Consider the following 22,515-nt stretch of genomic DNA (forward strand, 5'->3'; position numbering starts at 1 on the left):
ACGCAGACAGGACTGCTGCTCTGGAGGCTGGGGACGCAGACAGGACAGAGGCGGTGGGACCGCCGCTTGGGGCACAGGCATTGGGACGGCCACTTGGGGCACAGGCCTCAGAGGCGGCGCGGCACCTGCTTGGGGTACCGGCATCAGAGGCGGCCGGACCACCGGGTGAGCAGGCATCAGAGGCGGTCAGACCACTCGGGGCATCAGAGGCAGTCAGACTGCTCGGGGAACAGACTGGACATCAGCAAAGGTGGCTGACTGCTCAGGAACAGACTGTATGTTGGCAAAGGCAGCCGACTGCTTGGGAACAGACTTGATGTCGGCAAAGGCGGCCGACTGCTCAGGAACACGCTGGACGTCATCAGGAACTGGCCGACCACTCTGGAGCAGGAAGGGGCTGGGCAGCTGACACTCTGGGATGCTGGGCAGCTGACACTCATGGGCGCTGGGCAGTTGAGACTCGGGGCCGCTGGGCAGCAAAGACGTTTAGGAAACATGGGAGGCTGACATGCCGGGCTTGGGAGGATCAGGGACCGGGTCACTAAAGTACTGCCACCTGAAAAAGGCTGTTTTTGGGCAAACTCAGGGTCCCTTTCCAGATGGCAGTGAGGAGCTTAAGGAAGCCCGGCTCCTTGTTCAGGAAGGTGTCCCCTTACACACCAAATTCTTCCCAGGTAAACGCCAAGCTTAGCAAATCTGCCGGCCGAGAAGCAGTCACTATGGTCGGAGCCAACAGGGTGAGCTGGACCAGGAGCTGCTGCAACTGACTGGCAAGTGCACTCACCTGGTTAGTCAGCGAGGTGTGAAACGCCTAGTGACAGGCGTCCATCTTCCGGAGGCCATGACAGATGGAGCTCAGCTGTTCCTCATGCTGAATGAGGCGCCCGTCTTTTAGTGTGGCAGAGTCAGCTGGGTCCATAGTATGGTCAGATCGTACTTTCACGTTGGGGACAGGAATGGAGGACCCAAATGCATGACTCAGAACTGGGCTAGAACAATGTTTTAATGAAACAAATGCACTTACAGACAGCAGGAAAGGCTCGAAACAGGACCTGGCGCATCCGGCAACCAAGAATCCATATGTGTGTGTCTGTGAGAAGATCTGACGAAGCGCCTGGGCAACCAGGGGGAATATATAACTTGAGACAGACAATCAGAGAAATCGGGGACAGGTGAGTAGGGCAGGACAGGACCGGGCTCACCAATTAGGGAATGGGGAACAGGTGAGCAGGACAGGACAGGAACCAGAGCCACAAGCCAAATAAGGGGCTGGGGATCAGGTGAGTACCACATGGGCAATCAGGGGCGATCAAGGTTACTCATGTAAATGGGGTGCAGATGAGCTGAAATACCAATCAAGCGATGGGAAACAGGTGAGCCCCGATGACCCAGATCACACAACCATGATACATACCAGATTGGTTGAGGCCCAGGTTACCAACGACCACCACCAATACTGTTGGCCAGTAGGGTACTGGTGGAAACTATGCTAATGTTGGGAGAAGGAGAGGGGGTAGCATGTCCAGAGGGAGTGGGAGAGGAGGAAGGGTAGGAGTGTGGAGGTGAGTGTCGGAATTTTTAATGTTGGCACTATGACTGGTAAAGGGACAGAGATGGCTGATATGATGGAGAGAAGGAAGGTAGAGACCAGGTGGAAGGGGAGTAAGGCCAAAAGCATCGGAGGTGGGTTCAAACTCTTCTACCCTGGTGTGGATAGGAGGAGAAATGGGGTAGGGGTAATTCTGAGGGAAGAGTATGACAAGAGTGTGTTGGAGGTGAAGAGAGTGTCAGATAGAGTGATGAGTATGAAGCTGGAAATCAAAGATGTGATGATGAATGTTGTCAGCACATATGCCCCGCAAGTTGGGTGTGAGATGGAAGAGCAAGAAGAATTCTTGAGTGAATTGGATGAAGTGGTGGAGAGTGCACCCAATGGGGAGAGGGTGGTGATTGGAGCGGACCTCAATGGGTGTGTTGGTCAAGGCAACAGAAGTAATGAGGAAGTGATGGGCAGATATGGTGTCAAGGAGAGGAATGTGAAAGGACATATAGTGGTAGTTTTTGTGAAAAGGATGGAAATGACTGGTGAATACGTATTTCAAGAAGAGGGAGGAACACAGGGTGATGTATAAGAGTGGAGGAAAGTGCACACAGGTGGACTATATCTTATGTAGATGGCGCGATCTGAAAGGGATTGGAGACTGCAAGGTGGTGACAGGGGAGAATGTAGCTAGGCAGCATCGGATGGTGGTCTGTAGGATGACTTTGCAGACCAAGAGGAAGACAGTGAAGGCAGAGCCAATGATCACGTGGTGGACGTTGAAGAAGGAAGACTGTTGTGCGGAGTTCAGGCAGGAGTTAAGACAGGCACTGGGTGGTAGTGAAGAGCTGCCAGATGGCTGGGAAACCACTGCAGAAATAGTGAGGTAGACAGCTAGGAAAGTACTTGGTGTGTCATCAGGACAGAGGAAGGAAGACAAGGAGACTTGGTGGTGGAATGAGGAAGTACAGCAAAGTATACAGAGGAAGAGGTTGGCAAAGAAGTGGGATAGTCAGAGAGATGAAGAAATTAAACATGAGTACAGGGAGATGTGGCGTAAAGCGAAGAATGAGGTGGCAAAGGAAAAGGCTTATGGTGAGTTGTATGAGAGGTTAGACACTAAGGAAGGAGGAAAGGACTTGTACTAATTGGCTAGACAGAGGGACCGAGTGGGGAAGGACATGAAGCAGGTTAGGGTGATGAAGGATAGAGATGGAAATGTGCTGACAAGTAAGAGTGTGTTGAGAAGGTGGAAGGAGTACTTTGAGGGGCTGAAGAATGAAGAAAATGAGAGCAAGAGAGAGAGATAGAGAAGGTTGGATGAAGTGGGGATAGTGAATCAGGAAGTATGGGGGATTAGCAAGGAGGAAGTGAGGGCAGCTATGAAGAGTAAAAAGGCTGTTGATCCAGATGACATACCTATTGAGGTGTTTAGGAGAGATGTCAATGGAGCTTTTAACTAGATTGTTTAACACAATCTTGGAAGGCGAGAGGATGCCTGAGGAGTGGAGAAGAAGCATACTTGTTCTGATTTTCAAGAATAGGGGTGATGTGCAGAGCTGTAGTAACTAAAGAGGTATAAAGTTGATCAGCCACAGCATGAATATATGGGAAAGAGTAATAGAAGCTAGGTTAAGAGGAGAGGTCATGATTAGCATGCAGCAGTATCGTTTGGTTTCATGCCATGAAAGAGCACTACAGATGTGAAGTTTGCTTTGAGAATACCGTTGTAGAAGTATAGAGAAGGCCAGAAGGAGTTATTTTGTGTCTTTGTGGATTTAGAGAAAGCATATGACAGGGTGCCGAGAGAGGTGTGGTATTGTATGAGGAAGTTGGGAGTGGCAGAGAGGTATGTAAGAGTGGTGCAGGATATGTATGAGGGCAGTGTAACAGTGGTGAGGTGTGGAATGACAGATGGGTTCAAGGTGGAGGTGGGATTACATCAAGGATCGGCTCTGAGCCCTTTCTTGTTTGCAGTGGTGATGGTCAGGTTGACGGATGAGATCAGGCAGGATTCTTCATGGACTATGATTAGGGCCCTGCCAAATTCACGGCTGTGAAAATCGCGTCACGGACCGTGAAATCATCTCTTCCCGTGTAATTGACCATTTGCCGTGAAATGCAGAATTTAAGTGCGCAACTAGTTTGAGAAAATACTGTGCTGACATGATTGACATTTTGGATGCGCGAATAAAAGCATTCACGTGTCTAAGACATTGATTGGTTAAATGAGCATCCGGGGTGGTCGCAATGATCATTTTTGTTACTAGCATAGTTTGAGTTAGCTGTCGTCAGCATGTTAGCTTAGGCCCTAACGTACTGAAGATGTCGAAATCTAAAACCTCAAAAAACACGACTGCAGACGACAGAGTAATTGAGTTTGGAAAACATATTTTACACGCTGATGGCGGAAAATTATTTTGTACGAGTTGTAATATCTCCTTAGATCACAGTCGACGAGCAACGATTCAGCGTCACTTGGAAAGTGAAACTCATCTCAACAAAAAGAGGGCTGCCGAAAAAGAACCACAAGGTGGAACCAACAAGAAGCAAAAAACAATTTCATCGATGTTTAAGAAAACAACCGAGAGCACCGAGTCTCAACATTTGGCGATCATGGAGCTTGTTGAGGCGTTTGCTAGTGCTAATATACCGCTGGAGAAGCTTGGTCACCCGAAACTGAGGGACTACCTTCAACGTAATGTGAGAAATGCGGGTGGTTTACCCAGTGCAAATAAGCTCCGACAAGACTACCTTCCTAAGCTGTTTGACGCACAATTTGAAGAGGTAAAATCTATCATAAATTCATGTGAATCGTTTTCAATTATTTTGGATGAGTCCACCGATGAGCAGGACAATTATGTTTTGCATGTTATTTTCGATTTCATGTCGGACAACAGCAGTGCTGGCCGACTGTGCTTACTTGGATGCTGTAAACTATACCACTGTTTCACAAGCCGTAATTAAAACCCTCACAAAGTATGGTGCAGACTTTAACAAAGTATCTGCTTTCATTAGTGACAATGCAACCTACATGACGAAGTCATACAAATCTGCACTCCAGGGTCTCATGCCAAATTCGGTGCATATCACTTGCAATGCCCACATTATTTCTCTGGTGAGTGAGTTGTGGAGAGCTGAGTTTCCTAGAGTAGATAAGTTAGGGAGCTATGTCCAAAAAGTGTTTAAGCATTGTCCCAGTCGCAAACTACACTATCGGGAAAGCATTGCAGAGAAGACAGGGGAAACGGTGGGGAAAATTGCCCTTCCACCTGAACCAGTGATGACGAGATGGAACTCGTGGTTTCGGGCTGTACAGTATCACGCAGCTCATCTGGACTTTTACGCAGATTTTGTGGAACAGGAGCTCGCACTGACACCCCGAACACAGGCATTGACCGAACTGTTAAATCTTTTACACGATCCTCACCTGAATGAGGAGGTCAAATTCATTTCCAAAAATGCCACTAAGCTAATGGACTTGATCACTTGGTTTGAATCTCGACATGTATTAATTCGCAAGGTGTACAACAGGGTCATGGATTTGCTCTTTTGGGCAGAAGCACAGGCGAATGAAATTCACTACGAGCGTGCAGATTTAGATGCCAGTGCTCATCACTTGTTTTCTGGCATGATACAAAAGATCAGGCAGTATTACTGCTACGGAGACGAGTTAAACGAGAACGTTACGCAAAGTAAATTTAAACAACCAGCGGCCGAATTCCTGAAAGCAGTGCGCATTTTTGACCCTGCACAAATACTTATTTTGACGGTGGATTTAAACTCACTCAGCACAGACATTCCTGGATTTGACAAAAACTGTAGGCTGGAATTGCCAAACTATAAACACATCGCACAAGAGGTGGACACAACTTTACCAGCGCTAGCTTTTTGGAAATCCTCCGAATCTAGGCTACCACATCTTGCTAAAGTAGCGTGGCGCTGTCTGTCAATCCCGACGAACTCTGTGGACGCGGAGAGGGCCGTGTCAAAACATGGACAAGTATTTTCATCGCAGACACAGAGCATGAAGCCAAGCACCGTCGCAGGATGCTCAATGCTTACATTCAACCACTAGTACGGTTATGCTGTGTACAGTAGGCTGGGCTATTAATGTCCTGTGTGAAGAAAAAGTGTAATTTAATCATTGCCGTGAAATGTCGCATTTTTCTTATAGAATCCGTGAAATCTGTGATTTTCGAGAAACTAGGTCCGTGAAATTGAGCGAAATGTACCGTGAATTTGGTAGGGCCCTAACTATGATGTTCGCGGATGACATTGTGATCAGTAGCGAGAGTAGGGAGTAGGTTTAGGAGAGCCGGGAGAGGTGGAGGTATGCACTGGAGAGAAAAGGAATGAAAGTCAGTAGGAGCAAGACAATGCATATGCGTGAATGAGAGGGAGGACAGTGGAACGGTGAGGATGCAAGGAGTAGAGGTGATGAAGGTGGATGAGTTTAATATTTGAGGTTGACTGTCCAAAGTAATGGGGAGTGTGGAAGAGAGATGAAGAAGAGAGTGTAGACAGGGTGGAGTGGGTGGGGAAGAGTGTTAGGAGTGATTTGCAACAGAAGGGTACCAGCAAGAGTTAAAGGCGAAGGTTTACAAGATGGTAGTGAGACCAGCTATGTTATATGGTTTGGAGACTTTGGCACTGACGAAAAGACAGGAGGTAGTGCTGGAGGTGGCAGAGTTAAAGATGCCAAGATTCTCGTTGGGAATGAGGAAGATGGATGGGATTAGGAACGAATATATTAGAGGGACAGCTCAGGTTGGACAGTTTGGAGACAAAGCAAGAGAGCCAAGATTGAGATGGTCTGGACATGTGTGGAGGAGAGATGCTGGGTATATTGGGAGAAGGATGCTGAATATGGAGCTGCCAGGAAAAAGAGGAAAGGCCAAAGAGGAGGTTTATGGATGTGGTGAGGTTGGACATGCAGGTGACTGGCATGACAGGAAGATGCAGAGGACAGGAAGAGATGGAAACAGATGATCCGCTGTGGTGACCCCTAACGGGAACAGCTAAAAGTAGTAGTAGTAGTTCAATGTTTTGAATAAAATTTGCTTGTGTTTCTTCATTGCGGCAAAAAAATAAAGTCAGACTCGTGTGTTCTGCAGAACAGATACGAGCCCCCACTAATGGCAAGGGGTTCTCATCTTATGCAGCAAACAACACCAGTGTGGGCACTGTGACCTCTTTGTATTGTCATTGTTTCCACCCCCTTAGTACCCCCTTAATTGGGCCCCTGCCACTCTGAGTGGATTTGGCTGCCCAAAGTTTTGAAAGCTAGCAGCCTGACTGCTGTATTTCTGTTTCCCTCGCTGTTTTTTGCAGCAATAAAAGTGTAAAAAAAAAAAAAAGGTCCAGATCAGGGTGTGTCTCAAATCAGTTTAAAATCAAGGTGATGTGACATCATCATTACCGATGTCAATATCTCACTCTCTGTCAATCTTTCCTTCTGTGTGTGTGTGTGTGTGTATTACATAGCGTTTTTTTTCCCGAAACCATCAATGGTGTTATAAGTGCTCAACTAATGAGGAGCGGAATATCCACACAGAACGTATGTGTGTGTGTGTGTGTGTGTGTGTGTGTGTTTTGTGTATATATATATATATATATATACACGTCATTTGATCGGATGTGACCTCTGACTTTGAAGTTATGTGTGTTGTCTGTGACTTGTGTAGTGTGTAAGCTAGCTAGCCGTATTCTGCCTGTGTTGGCAAAAATGGAGGAAAAAGTACAAGTCAGGCAAACTAAAGGGTAAGGAGCAAGAGCACAGGAAGAATCCTGTGGCCTCCTGTTCCGCTCACAAAATTCGTTCGGGTTTGGTGTTTATACGTGTTTGAGTTTTTGGATATTGGACATTGTGGACATTGGACATTTCATGTAGGCTTCGATGGATTCATTATTTGTGATGCCATGAGTTTGTCATAGATGCTGGTTATCTGGTCTCTTTCAAAAATAGCATTGTTTGTTGCCACTTGTGTTGTAGACCATTGTATCTGCTTGGTTATTGTTTTAACAGTAGGCCACACATTACTTGCACACTTGTAGTTTGTTGTCATGTGTGGTTTGATTATGTGTGGCCTGATTGTGTAGACTATATGGCGGTGTGGCTGTATGGGCATCCAACATCGCTGAATGTCAAACTGTGTAATCATTTGCCTTCTATTCTTGGTTACCTGCCCCGCTGGCTTAGTCTGCCTTACTTTTTTATCCTTTGACTGAGGTTTGAGCAAATAGTTGGTAAAATCCGTGGCGCCGACCGTGGTTGTGAAATAGCCAATCAGCAGCTGTGCTGCTTCAATATCAGCAGGTCACTATTTAATGATAAATGCACGGCACTGTCCCTGGTGCTGAAATATCACACCTCATTATAATTGTGTTTTCCTCTTTCAATGTTGTATTCTGTAAATTGTGTAAACACATCCATTGCATGTCGTCCGTCTTGGGAGAGAGATCCCTCCTCTGTTGCTGTACCTGAGGTTTCTTCCTGTTTTTTCTCCCTGTTAAAGGGTTTTTTTTTTTTTAGGGAGTTGTTCCTTATCTGATGTGAGGGTCTAAGGACAGGATGTTGTGTTGCTGTAAAGCCCACTGAGGCAAATTTGTAATTTGTGATATTGGGCTATACAAATAAAATTGACTCGACTTGACTCATTGTAATCCGCATTTCTCACCATTCAGCCCCTCCGTCTCCATAAATGTCCCCTTGGATCTGTCTCGCATCTCCATACAATCTATAGGCTGTATAAGGGCAGGTCCTCGCCCCCTCTGCAGTGAGCCATCAGCTCCGCACCTTGTTAGACTCCAAACGGTCTCCCATCAGGAGAACAGATTTCCCCCTGTCAGAAATGCAGAGCGTAAAACTTCATCTGTCTGAGAGCCAGTGTGTTCCTCAGTGGTTCTGTCCTGGCTGAACAAGGCAGCAGGAAAATTCGAGGGTTGCTCCATTGCTCAAGGTGCAGTGAATACTGGCTGTTGTGAATATACAAAATGTTGTCATTGCATTTTCATTCGATGGAGCCTTACTCACACTATATTCAGTACCCCTGTCATGGAGAGGCTCATCATAGATCATTTCCATTTTCTATCTCATGTCAAGTGATTATGATGGAATTTCTTCATAGTGAAATATATATTTAGTGTCTTGGAAGTTTTGAAGATGCTTAACAGAGCTGTGTTATTTTAAGAAATTGAAAATGAGTGGGAAAAAATGATTCTCTGTCAATCTTAGGTCAGCTCATGTGAGGGAAGATAGTGTAATTTGATCTGATAAAGTCAAATGACCCTTGTGGGGAGGAAGTAAGTTTCACACACTGAATTTTAAATGGCTGTGTCAAATTACATTCAAGGACCTAACTGGATGAGGGTAAGACGAGGGTATTTATGGAGAGTTTGGTTTCGGCTTAGAATGACAGCAGACCAAAGACTGTTGGGACTCATCAAGAACTAATTTACTAACTTCCACTTCAAATTTGGGCATGATTAATGAGAGTGTAATTTAATGGTTGTGGTGTCAATGTCCTCCCTTACCCTAATTATTTTTTTTTCTTTACTCCACAACACAGCTTCAGCAGCGGTGAGATATATCCAATTCTGCCAGTGTTTTCTCTTTGACTCTCCACTACACCTTGCTTTCGCTGACACGTGAGCGAAAGTAAGGCAAGGGGTTGGAAACGGGTCAGGATTGGGTCGAGTCCAGTCAAAACTACAAGTTCACGATGGAGAGAAAACCAAATGTTAGAAGAAAAAAAAAAAAGACAGATGGGGAGTTTTAGAGTATGTCAAGACGGCCTAATGAAAACAATACACTCTTAAACAAGTGGAACCCCTGACATTTTCATGACTTCCCCCAGGTTGCGAGAGGAGGAAATATGGTTCAGAGTTGTTATACCTTTACTTCACGTTCATGGTCCAAAGAAAACAAGAGGATAAGTGTGCACTCCCAGAGAGAGTAACACCATGTACGCAAAATGCCAGCTCAGGCAAGAATGAGTTCATTGAGAGGCAGAACTTGGCAACACGCATGAATACAAACACAGATACAAATAACCCCTCTCTTCCTGTTTAAAGTGCTAATAAGACCTGAGCCTGTCACCCCGTAGGAAACATACCCCACTCTCTACTAAGAAGGAAGGCAGCATTAGGAAGCAAAGTGCGATAGCTCAACCATCTATAAATGCAGTCTCAACACACAACACTAGTGAAAAGTTTCATTAGCTCGCTTTAACCCTTATAAGAACATGGATACTTACAGTGGGTTTCCTTCAGCTGTGGTCATACTGGAGATTTGCAGAGAGAAATACATTTGCATTCCCCTGCAAAACAGGCGCGACAGGAAGCTTGGCGACCAAACATATTTAACAGATATATTAATGAAATAGTTGTACCATCTACTCCTTCTTCAAGATAAGAGGAAACCATGCTGCATATTCCATTCATCCATCATCCAAACTGCTTATCCTTACCCAGGGTCATGGGGATGCTGCAGCCTATTCCAGCAGTCACTGGGTGGCAGGCGGGGAGATACCCTGGACAGGCTGCCAGGCCATCACAGTGCCAACACACATTCACACCTAGGAGCAATTTAGTACGGCCAATTCACCTGATCTACATGTCTTTGGACTGTGGGAGGAAACCGGAGCACCTGGAGGAAACCCACGCAGACAACATGCAACCTCCACACAGAGGATGACCCGGGTCAACCCCCAAAGTTGGACTACCCCGAGGCTTGAACCCAGGACCTTCTTGTTGCGAGGCGACCGTGCTAACCAATGCGCCACCATGCCGCAGTGGTTCTGTAATTCTTACACAATATTTGAATTACGATCCCCTTTCCCTGAGACCTGCCGTGTATTCTTTGTGGAGCAATTTATATTTTGGCAGCGCACAGTAGGACAAAATTGGATGGGTATATACTGCTAAAATGATTGTGTCCTCTATTTGCACTCTCTCATGATCACCCTATCAGAGGTCAACACAGTCTAAGCAACACTGTTATTGGGCGATGGCGCGAATTCGCATGTCAGCGTTCATCAAATCTGAACTCAGCATGAAGACGTCAAGGTAAATTCACACTTATTGTGGCGAATCCATTGATATGAATTGAATTCGCCCTGAAATTTCGTGTGCAGCAATGCTGGTGTGACCCCAGCCTTATGCAGACCTAGAGGGTGGAAGATCATAATCTGGTACTTTAAGGAAGAGTTTAGGAAAAACACTTCGGTAAATGTCCCAAAACTTGTTTGTCTTCAAAACTTGTTTGAAACATGTCAAAACAAAAATAGCATTATTATCGAAGCTTCCATTGTCCATCCATTCATTATCCAAACCGCTTATCCTACTGAGGGTCATGGGATACTGGAGCCTATCCCAGCAATCATTGGGCGGCAGGCGAGGACACATCCTGGAGAGGCCACCAGTCCATCACTTCCATTGTGAGAAACTGAAACATAATCCTTAAAAACAAAGGCAAATGAGCCTCAAAAACCAAAGCCCCTGGTTTATCCCAACCATTAGAGTCGAATGAACAGACACACCACCTCACATGGCTATCAGATACTCTTAAACTAATCAATTTTTTTGTCGTAAAACAATATGACCAACAGTAACCACACCAGGTAGATTTCACAACAGGACGCCTCTCAAAAGCTTTTGTAAAATCGTAGTGTCTTAGTCTGTATGTTTGCAGAGAGGCCTCCCCCATATCAGTTCTCCCCAAGCACTTGTTATGGATGCATACCTTGAAGTGCAAATCACAAACTCCTCATGCAGAAGTCTCAACATCCCACCTGCACACCATACAGTGTAAATTCTCCTCATTTTGACAGTTAAGTCATATCAAACTTATCCACTGGAGTTGGAATTCATCTTGATAGCTCGGACACCTTGGGCTAGCTAGGTTATTAGTTACACAGGCAGATAACATGGCTATTATAAAAAAAGACTATTAAGAACTCATTTCAGGGCGTGTGGGTAGCATAGCAGTCTATTCCGTTGCCTACCGACACGGGGCTGGCCAGTTCGAATCCCGGTATTACCTCCGGCTTGGTTGGGCGTCCCTAAAGACATAATTGGCCGTGTCTGCTGGTGGGAAGCCGGATGTGGGTATGTGTCCTGGTCGCTGCACTAGCGCCTCCTCTGGCCAGTCGGGCGCCTGTTTAGCTCAGAGGAGTGGGGTAATTGGCCGGATACAATTGGGGAGAAAAAGGGGGGACAATTAAAAAAAACGTTTGACTTATAAAATGTGTTCTTAAAGAAACAGAAATGAAGTGTGCACTTGGTCATGCAGGTGCATGGTAAAACCTGAAGATGTTTGAGAAAACACTCTGGTCATGGCTAAAATCCTTGAGTCTCTCAGAAAATTGTTTGAATTGGCAGGTATGATACTGTAAGTGATTGACATGCCTTTGATGCTTCTATAATGGACTGCAGGCATGAGATTTGAAACTTCAGCAGCACAGGTAGATAAAATTTATTGCAGCAGTATTTGATATTGTTATGTCATATTTTCATCAGACTGATATAAGTAATATTCAGTTGTCATTATTTTGCAGTCTGCTGCTTATACATTATTTCCAGACAGGCCATTGGTTGAAATGCACCTATGGCACACCTAAATCAAGATCTCATCACCCAAGCCAACTCCGTAGAGGCAGTCAGGGAGGCATTTGGCCACATTCGAACCCTAGTTATATGAACAACGACAAAATGGCTGAGAGGGTTATTGCATTGTGACATCATCTACAATAGCTCGCTGGAAAAAAGAAAAACGATGGAGGTGCATTCCCCGTGCCAATCCCGGACAATATGACCCCCTGTGGTCATATGTCCTCCCACCGACCCCGTATTGGCACGCCCACCGGAAGCACTATTCCTCTTTGTAAGTCGAACCATCTCCAACTAAATGAGCACCACACCTGTGGCCCGGGTAGGAGGAGAACGGCTCTATTCTCAGCCATTTTGTCGTTGTTCATATAACTAGGGTTCGCTTCGCGAACCCAAAGTTACATTTCACGTACTCCAAAATGGCTGAGAGGGTTATTGCATTGAACAACGACAGGATTCGTGCCTCCGTTCCCTAGCCGTCCAATGAACCCTTCAAACCCCTGGTGGGAAGGGGTACGCGTTCTGATGAGAGCATCCTAAGAGGCCTGCTCCAGAACAGCGTCGGCAACCGACCGCACCTTAACGTGCCGGTAATAATGCCATAAGAAAGTGGTCTCACCACTCCAAACCGCCGCCTGGCGGATGACCTCCCAGTCGATACCTGACAACACAGCTATCGACGTAGCAGTCCCTCGGGTAGAATGCGCCTTCAGCTTAGGAGCTGTTTTACCCGCTTTGGTATACGCCTCCATAATACCATCCACCAGCCAGTGTGCTAGCCTCTGGGTGGAAAGGGCATAACCTGGTTTGCTCACTCTGTAGGTCAACAGCAGCCTGTCAGACCTACGAATATCTGCTGTGCGCCGCATGTAAATGCGTAAAGCCCGTACAGGACACGAGAGGTGCAAGCGTTTCTCATCCCTAGTCACCGGTGACGGATGAAACGCGTGTATCACCACCGGGGCCCTACTCGTCAGGACAGACACAGTTTTGGGCACGAAGCTGGGGTCTGTAAAGAGCGTGACCATCAGATCACCAGAAAACACCATCCCCTTGATGGTGAGTGCAGTGAGCTCACAACCCCTCGCTGCGGTGGTAAGTGCCAAGAGCACAGCCAGCTTAGCCGAGACATAACGCATGTCTGCCGTAGACATGGGTTCAAAGGGATCTTTCTCTAGTGCGCGCAGAACAAGGGAAGCATCCCAAGTTTCAGCTCTCGTAAGCTCCTTAGCTGAGAGCTTCTTAGCACCCAACAGGTACTGCGTCATGAGCGGGTGCGTGAAAACTGTGCTACCCTCGATCTTCCCCGGAAGAACGTGAGAGCCGATACACAGACTTTGACCGAGGAGAAAGACCATAGTCTATCACTCCTACAGACCTCCACAAAAGTCAGTATAGGGCCAATCCCTACTGACAAAGGGTCCATGTAGCGTTCAGCGCAAAATTGGTCAAATCGATTCCAGTACCCCTGGTACCTGGAATACGTGGAGTCTTTACGCGCCGCTAAGATGACACGAATCACTTGCGCACTAAGTCCCATAGCTAAGAGCCTGGCTTTGTAAGCATCCACGCCGCTAATCGGGAGCCTCCTATCCAGGGGCCCTCCCGTAGCAGCCCTCCTGCTTGCGTGAGCGCGTCCGCCCACTCCGGGACGTCGAACCGCTCGCCTACTATCCAGGGCACTATTCGCGGAAACCACGGGGTGCTCGGTTCGTACGGGGCCACGAGAACTAACCGACCCCCTGTGCGCTCGAACTTGACCACCAGGTCTAGGAGGCACCTGCGCGGGGGGAATGCGTAAAGCATCTCCTCGGGCCATGGATCTAGTCCAAGCGCGTTGACCCCCAACGGCGCTAGGTCGGACGGGAGCATCGAGTACCAACGAGGGCACTTGTAATTGAGTTTCGATGCGAACAGATCCACTTGAGCTACCCCGAACCTCTCCCAGATCATAGCCACTATGGCTGGGTTGAGGCTCCAATTGTCCGCATGCGGGCCGCCTCTCGAGAGGATGTCCGCTGCTTCGTTGTCCTTCCCAGGAACATGAAGCGCCCTGATTGATAGCGCGTTGCTGTTGACCCAAATCCAAATTTGCATGGCCAACTCTCTGCAACGCTTGGACTTCATACCGCCTTGGCGGTTGATGTAGGCCTTGGCCGTCATGCTGTCTTTCATTATCAGTATGTGACGGCCTACGAGATCCTGAGCGAAATGCTGGATAGCCAGCCAAATCGTCTCCGTCTCGCGCGCGTTGATGTGGACCTTCTCCCCAGACGGCCACACTCCTCGCGCTGTTTTGTAGCCAAGGATGGCCCCCCAACCCGAGAGGGACGCATCCGTATAAATCGTTACCTCGGGTCCCCTGGGGCCCATAGGGACCCCGGACATGTCCACGCAGGCTCTGTTCCAGTGGTCTAGGTCCTGCGCTACCACGCGCGGGACCAGGATAAGATGGTTGTTGTACCGGCGTTCGTTGCCGTATTTCAAGAAGTGAACTGCGAACCACAATTGCAGTCTCCTCATGAACAACAGACCTAAAGGAACAACTTGGTGAGCCGATGCCAGAAGGCCCAGCAGCCTCCTGATCATCCGATAAGTGACATATGTCCCCGGGACGAAATGTGCTAAAGTGGTCCTGGTGGAATGCCATCTCTCTTGCGTAAGAGTTGCGTGCATGGATAACGTATCCAAACTCAGACCCAGATACGTTGCCTGGCACGAAGGCCATGGCGCGCTCTTCTTTATGTTGATAGTGAAACCCATGTACACCATGAATTCCATCAACTCCTGAGTATGGAGTATTGCTTGTTCCGGCGACCGGGCCAACACCAACAGGTCGTCTAGGAACCATGCCAAGCGCATACCTTTGCGCATCAACACTCCGAGCGCTGCTTTCACACACCTTGTGAATGTCAGAGGAGAGAGGCGATATCCGAACGGGAGGCATGTGTACTGGTAACACTGACCCCGGTAACAGAACCGAAGATACTTTCTGTGTCTTTCCGCAATCGGACAATGATAGAAAGCATCTTTTAGGTCGACCGAAGTTAGCCAATCGGACTGTGTCACCATTGACAGCAGAACCGGTGTGCGTAGCATTTTGAAACTGACCTTCTCTAGATACTTGTTGAAGGGTTTCAAATCTAGGATTGGGCACATGCCCCCATCCTTCTTCGGGACCAGAAAGTAACGGCTGTAAAACCCGTCTTCTCTTTCTAGGGGAGGAACCACCGTGATTGCCCCTTTCGAGAGTAACTCTGTGAGTTCGTTGTCTAGGATTTGTGCTTCGGCCACCGACCCCGGTTCCGTATGCACTATTCCCAAGTACGGGGGTACAATACCGTTCTCGAAAAGGATTTGGTGTCCGTGGGCTATCTGATCCAAAACAGAAGCCGACGGGACCAATTCCTTCCACCTGTGTAACATGCGTGACAGAGGTCTCGTTGCCTCCTGTACCTTGCTGTTCAGGTAGCGCGCGTAAGTTGCGCGTAAAGGGTCTGGGGAAGCCCCGCCCGCCATGCCCTGCATCCATGGGGGGGCTTCGTCCTTGTAAAGGAGACCCAGATGGGGGAATTGGCGTTTTGAACCTTTCCAAATTACCATTTGACCCATCAGAGAGACTAAACATTGTCGCGTCATAGTCCCCTCCCAGGGGCTCATTTGCGCTCATGTCATTATTATCCAATATTTCCAGCAGGGATGTTATTACATTGTTATCATCATCTTTACCTAAAGATTCAGACAGACAATCAGACTTGCGTTTCAAACCTTTTAAAACGCAATCACCATCATCACCAACATAAAAACTTGTATTCACATTCACAACCTTTGGAATAGAACAAGTAGACTGTGCATCAGAAACCAAAATAAAAGGCGCAGTGTTTAGCCCTGCGCACGCTGTGTCCCCTGAACAAGCGTCTATATCGCCGGAGACGGCTCTGGAATCAGTCTGTTGGTGTGGGTCGTAACATCTTGCCGAAACACGTCACTTGGCAGCTCCCTTCTTGGAAGTGTCTGTGCTGTCCGGCTTGGCCGCCTTGGCCGCTGGATCTGTGGAAGACTGGGAGTTTGGACGTGAGCCCTGTCCACGCCCGCGCCCCACTTTACCACCTCTTTTTGGATAAGTCTCTCTCCATTTCTGCTTGCGCGCAGGCTTGTCCCCCTGCCCTGTGCCCACCGCGGGCTTAGGGGTAGGCGGGTTCTTCATCATCGGGAGAAGCTCCTTGTGCAAGGTTTCGCGCTCGGCCTGGGCGGCCTTGTATTTGCTGATAATGTCCGGGGTCGTTCCAAACAGGCCCTGGTTCCCTGCGCAGGAGTGGGCCATCCACTCCTTGCAGAATTCCTCTTTTACCCCGGCTGTCTCTAGCCAGAGACGTCTGCGCGAAAGGGTGGAGGCAGCTGCGCTAGAACCGCACTCTAGAGCGATGGAATACAGCAGCGATCCCAGGGAGTCAGCTATGCGTTACATTTCCAAGATGTACTCACAACCTGCTTCGCTGGCCACTACGTCACCGAACTCGGCCCCGTCGATACCTGCTGTAGCGATGGCGGCTTTGCTTTGCTCGACGTTTGATAGGCTGCAGAGCTTGCGCATGTACGCCGTTATCATCCCAGCCGTTGAGACGAGTCCAGCTGCGCGTGTACTGGCGTGCCATGCATCACACGCGTAACGATCCACCTGTTGGCCCCACTGCGAAGGGTGTTTGGGAGTATCGCGAGACCCCACCTTGGTGTTAGGGTTGAATGATAAAACGTCCCTCTCTGGTTGCGGAATTTTCCAGTCTTTGTAGTTGAGGTTCCTAACCTCGACTGCTAAGACGTCAACCCCCTTCTGACTGAACTTTGAGGACGATTTAAGTAGCGGATCCGCCTCCGCCCGCTTAAACGCTCGTTCGATGTGAGCATAAGGTGGTAGAGTGGAGTCCCTGACCCTCTCTGCCATTCGTGGAAAATCGGCTACCACCGGATCTTGAGGATTGCCCGGCTCGGTAACGATGTCGGCAGACTTGACCGCTCGCGCGAACAGATCGCGGAAACTGGCGAGGAATGTTTCGGACCCACGTTGCATGGCGTCGCCATCTTTGTTTGGTTGAGACGAACTTGGCTGGTCGTCTTCCACGCCCTGATCGTCTACTTCCTCAGGCAGTGAATCCTCGGGTTCCGCACCCGCCGAATAACATGCCACGGATTCACCAGGGAGAGATAGGATCTCATTGATCCAGTCCTCTCTAACTATCCCGGATGGTGGGATAGCCTCTGGCTCCGGAGGGATGCTAATGCTAGCCGCCGTCCCGTGACTGTAGCTAGGAAGCATCGGAGGGATGTTGCTAGCCTCCGCCCCATGGCTATAGCTAGGTAGCACCATGCTAGCCGCCTCGTTAGCAGGTGCGAAGGGATCTGCAAGTCCCCATCTTTGACGGTACAGGGCAGCCCACCTTTGGCGCCCCGACCCTCTGATGGTTTTACAGAAATTGCAGTCGATATCATTCCGGTCTACATCCCTCAAGTAGCCCGTGTAGTGAACATGCGGGATATGGGAGGCACAGTCCGGATGGGGGTCCCATTGGAGCGTCGCCGGTTTAACACACCCGCACCAAGCGTAGAATCCGGCCACATCGACCGGATTAACGAACATCTTGGCGATAAAAGGTAAGCTAACTATAAGTTAGTATCTAATATACCAGTATATCACTAGATTACTTGCGTATTTGCAGTTTTCCTCTTAGTCCCAGCAAGAGAGAAACAGCCATCGACCGATCTCATTTAGTTGGAGATGGAAAGAGGAATAGCGCTTCCGGTGGGCGTGCCAATACGGGGTCGGTGGGAGGACATATGACCACAGGGGGTCATATTGTCCGGGATTGGCACGGGGAATGCACCTCCATCGTTTTTCTTTTTTCCAGCGAGCTATTGTGGATGATGTCACAATGCAATAACCCTCTCAGCCATTTTGGAGTACGTGAAATGTAACACTGTGAATGCAGTTGCATCATCAGTCGACATACATGTATGAAAATGGAATTATCATGATTCGATCCTGTCAGAAATAGGAGGTAAAATTGTAAAGATGTCTATGCAAAAATGGACTACATTTTTATATAGCACTTCTCCAGCTGCAACTGCCACCCAAAGTGCTTTAAAATTAATGCCTTACTTTCACCCATGTACACACACACACACACACACACACACTACTACTACTAGCACTACCAACCATGTGTAACTGGTGTATTAATGTAATCGGTTTATATTTCACCGATAATAAATTTTTCCCATTTTGTTCATGTGTTGTTTTTTCTTGTGTATATAGGCTACTTGTTTCTGTATATTTCTTTTGGGGAGCTTTTTATTTTATTAATGGTACAATGTTTTGGTTGTGTGACCTTTGACATTTTGGTGACGCTACTTCATGTAAATTTGCACTATTTTTCTCAGTCGGCTGGGAGCCTTCCTGAAGCAAGGTCGGTTTTCACAGGTGCTGAAGCAAGTAGCATGTTAAAACAGGGTAAAAATGCTAATCGGCGGCCCAAATCCTATTTGTACAGTTCTTGGTTGTCATAAAGTTTATTTCCATGTGTGTACAGCACTTTAGTGTAACATGCTAACTTGGCGAACTTAAGCTAGGCTAACAGTGTGGCAGGATGAGGAAAAAACACAGGAGATGAAGGCGAGTTTGCTGTTTATTCCTCAGCTCCAAAACCAAACTAAAGCAGGAACAACCCTGCACCAGCAAGCCCGGGAACGTAAACCACGCCCCCAGCTCACAGTCCTGCTGGGTGAGAGGCATAACCCCTAGTGTCCGCCACACAGCCCCCCCCCCCGAACACCCAGAAGGGACTCCTGGATAGAAAATTAGTGTCTCACTGGAGGCTTAAGCAGCCTGCCATAACGGCTGCGCCGTCCCTCAGCCGAAACAGTACGTGAAAAACTGTCCAAAGTCGGCTGAGAAGCAGAACGCTGAACCCGTGAAGACACTGCCGGGGTCCTGGAAGGAGGACGACCCCGACGGGGAACCTGGGCCGGAAACACAACTTCGCCTGCCACCCTGTGCGCCGGTTTAAGCCTATCAAGCGTGACACGCTCCCTACGCCCACCCATATCCAGCACAAAACCCTTAGGACCCGTCTCAAGAACCTGAAAGGGCCATCGTATGGGGGTTGGAGGGGCGAGCGGTGAGCATCATGCCGTACAAAAACAAAACGAGCCGACATGAGCTCCGCAGGCACGAACGACCGCGGAAAACAATGGTGAACGGGGCCTGGAACTCGAGGGCTGTCGGACAAAAAAGGATAAACGGCCGGACGGGGTCGAGGAGCGGAACTCCCAGGCAAAAAATTCCCCAGGGACGCGGAGCGGCTGACCGAGCATCAGCTCAGCGGGCGAAGCGTCGAGGTCCTCCTTAGGAGCCGAACGCAACCCGAGCATCACCCAAGGTAAACGATCCACCCAGTTACCATCCGAGAGCGCAGCACGCAGCGCTGCCTTGAGCGACCGGTGAAAACGTTCACACAACCTGTTAGCCTGAGGGTGGTACGCGGTAGTGCGGTGTACCTGCACACCCAAGGATCGCGCAAGTGCCGACCAGAGCTCTGACACGAACTGGGGGCCCCTGTCTGAGGTGATATCTGACGGAGCGCCGAAACGGGCGACCCAGGAGGAAAGAAAAGCGCGTGCAACATCCGAGGATGTTGTGGAGGACAGAGGGACAGCCTTTGGCCACTTGGTGGTCCGATCCACCATTGTGAGCAGGTGCGTAAAACCCTGTGAAGAAGGTAGAGGGCCCACCAGGTCCACATGCACGTAGTCGAAACGTCTGGCCGGGATCGGAAACGGTTCGAGGGGCGACTTAGTGCGCTGGTGGACCTTAGCGCGCTGGCACCCTACACATGCAGCGGCCCACCCCTTTACGTCCTTGCGGAGGCCAGGCCAAACGAACTTGGAACCGACCAACTTCACCGACGCCCGAACTCCAGGGTGCGAGAGGGAGTGAATCGAATCGAAAACTCGACTGCCTTCCTGCATCACAGCGTCCTCCAGCTTGAGACCGGTACGCGTTGACCTAAGGGCAAGGACGTCCGAGTCGCTGGGCTGGTCGGCAGCCACAGCGGAGAAATCCACACCGAGGTGCACAGGACACACAAGCACACGCGACAGACAATCAGCAACAGGGTTGGACTTCCCGGCCACATGCTGAATGTCCGTTGTGAACTCGGAGATTGCCGCTAGGTGGCGCTGCTGACGAGCAGACCACGGCTCAGTCACCTTGGACATGGCGAAAGTCAGCGGTTTATGATCCACATAAGCCATGAATGGGCGACCCTCCAGCAGGAAGCGGAAATGCCGGGTTGCAAGGTGCAGTGCCAGCAACTCCCGGTCAAAAACGCTGTACTTGCGCTCGCTATCTCGCAGTTTGCGGCTAAAAAATGCGAGTGGCTGCCACGCATTCGCCACACGCTGTTCAACCACAGCCCCCACGGCTATGTCAGACGCATCGGTTGTTAAAGCTATGGACGCCGTGGGTGTGGGATGGGCGAGGAGGGCAGCGTTAGCCAGGGCGCACTTAGCTCCGTCAAAGGCCTGGACCCGTTCGGGAGTCCAGTCGACAGGGTCGTTAGCTTTCTTAAGCCGCAGGGCTTCGTAAAGTGGCTGAAGGAGGTGGGCAGCGCGAGGGAGGAAACGGTTATAGAAATTCACCATGCCCATGAATTCCTGCAATGCCTTAAGAGACCGGGCGGGGAAATTCCGCCACCGCTTGCACCTTAGAAGGCAACGGGACCGCGCCTTGCGGCGAAATGCGGTGACCCAAGAAGTCAGTCACCGGCAGTCCAAACTGACACTTGGCCGGGTTGACTATCAGGCCGTGTTCGTCCAAACGACGGAAAACCTGTTTCAGGTGCGCCAGGTGCTCTTCAGCTGACGGACTGGCCACTAATATGTCGTCGAGATAAACGAACACGAAATCAAGGTCACGCAACACCGAGTCCATCAGCCTCTGAAAGGTTTGAACAGCTCCTTTCAAGCCAAAAGGCATGCGCATGAACTCAAAAAGCCCAAATGGGGTGATCACTGCTGTCTTGGGCACGTCCTCTGCGCGCACGGGAACCTGATGATAGCCGCGCACCAGGTCCACCTTAGAGAAAATAGTGGTACCCGCCAGGCGTATGGAAAAGTCCTGTATGTGTGGGGTGGGATAGCGGTCATTGGCGGTGACGTTGTTCAGGCGGCGAAAGTCGCCGCAAGGCCGCCACGACCCATCCGCCTTGGGCACCATGTGAAGCGGCGAGGCCCACGGGCTGTTGGAACGCCTCACTATACCCAGACGCTCCATGATGGCGAACTCCTCCTTGGCTGTAGCCATTTTTACCGCGTCGAGGCGCCGCGCGCGCGCAAAAACGGCGGTCCCAGAGTGGGAATGAAATGTTCTACCCCGTGTTTAGTAACCGCGGTGGAAAAGGCAGGCGTAGTCACCGATGGAAAATCCGCCAGCAAACGCTGAAAAACATCCCCTAATGCTAAAAAGTTAGCGTGTGTTAACGGCCCGGCTCCCCTTGTCTCGCACGGAACAGTGGCGAAAGACACAGCATCAATTAAACGGCGGTTTGCAACATCAACCAGCAGACCATTAGCACACAGACAATCCGCGCCAATAATAGGAACAGTAATGGCGGCCACTACAAAGTCCCACTCAAAATGGCGCCCGTGGAAGCAAACAGTCACCGACCTTGTGCCAAACGTCGCAATGGACGAACCGTTAGCTGCACTTAACTGTGGGCCGCCGCCTTCGGCCGACCTGTCTGTCTTAGCAGGAGGGAGTAGGCTCTTTTGCGAGCCTGAGTCCACCAGAAACCGTCTTCCTGACATTGTGTCCTTAATGAAGAGCAGCTCACTACGTCCGCCAGCGCCCACAGCTGCTACTGAGCGCTGGCCCTGGAGTTTCCCGCCGCCTCAAACGTGCACGGAGGGACGCAGCGCCTCGCCTTGCCGCCGAACCGCTGGTGGAAGAAACAGAGGCCTCTCCCGCGCCGTCTCCGAGCAGTTACTCCAGCCACCAGCGCCGGATCCGCATCCTCCGACGCCGGCTGCAGAGGCTCCGATGCCACACTCTGCACAGAGAACCGTCTGGTAGCCAGCAGGACCCGATCGGCCTCCTCAGCCAAACCTCGGTAGTCACCAGCGGCCAGACACGGGGAGTTAGCCAAAGCCGCGCGCACAGGATACGGAAGCTGGCGCAGGAAAACGTGCGGGAAAAGGAATCCGCCTTCGTCTGAGCCTAGCAGCGACAGCATATTGTCCATGAGATCTACATCCGTCCCGTCGCCCAAACCGGATAGGGAAAGGATTCTATCTGTCCTCTCTGCGGCAGA

General features: G+C 49.6%; 1 protein-coding gene across 1 annotated transcript in view; it reads right to left on the reverse strand.

Moving 5' to 3' along the window:
* Positions 1-213: 213 nt before the first annotated feature.
* Positions 214-22,515, reverse strand: part of LOC130111999 (THAP domain-containing protein 6-like) — a 28,758-nt gene continuing 6,456 nt past the window's right edge. The window contains exon 6 of the mRNA XM_056279308.1: positions 214-469. Within this exon, the coding sequence (XP_056135283.1) occupies positions 214-469 (256 nt within the window). The remainder of the gene's footprint in view (positions 470-22,515) is intronic.

The sequence above is a fragment of the Lampris incognitus genome, chromosome 4, assembly GCF_029633865.1.
Source record: "Lampris incognitus isolate fLamInc1 chromosome 4, fLamInc1.hap2, whole genome shotgun sequence".
NCBI lineage: Eukaryota > Metazoa > Chordata > Actinopteri > Lampriformes > Lampridae > Lampris > Lampris incognitus.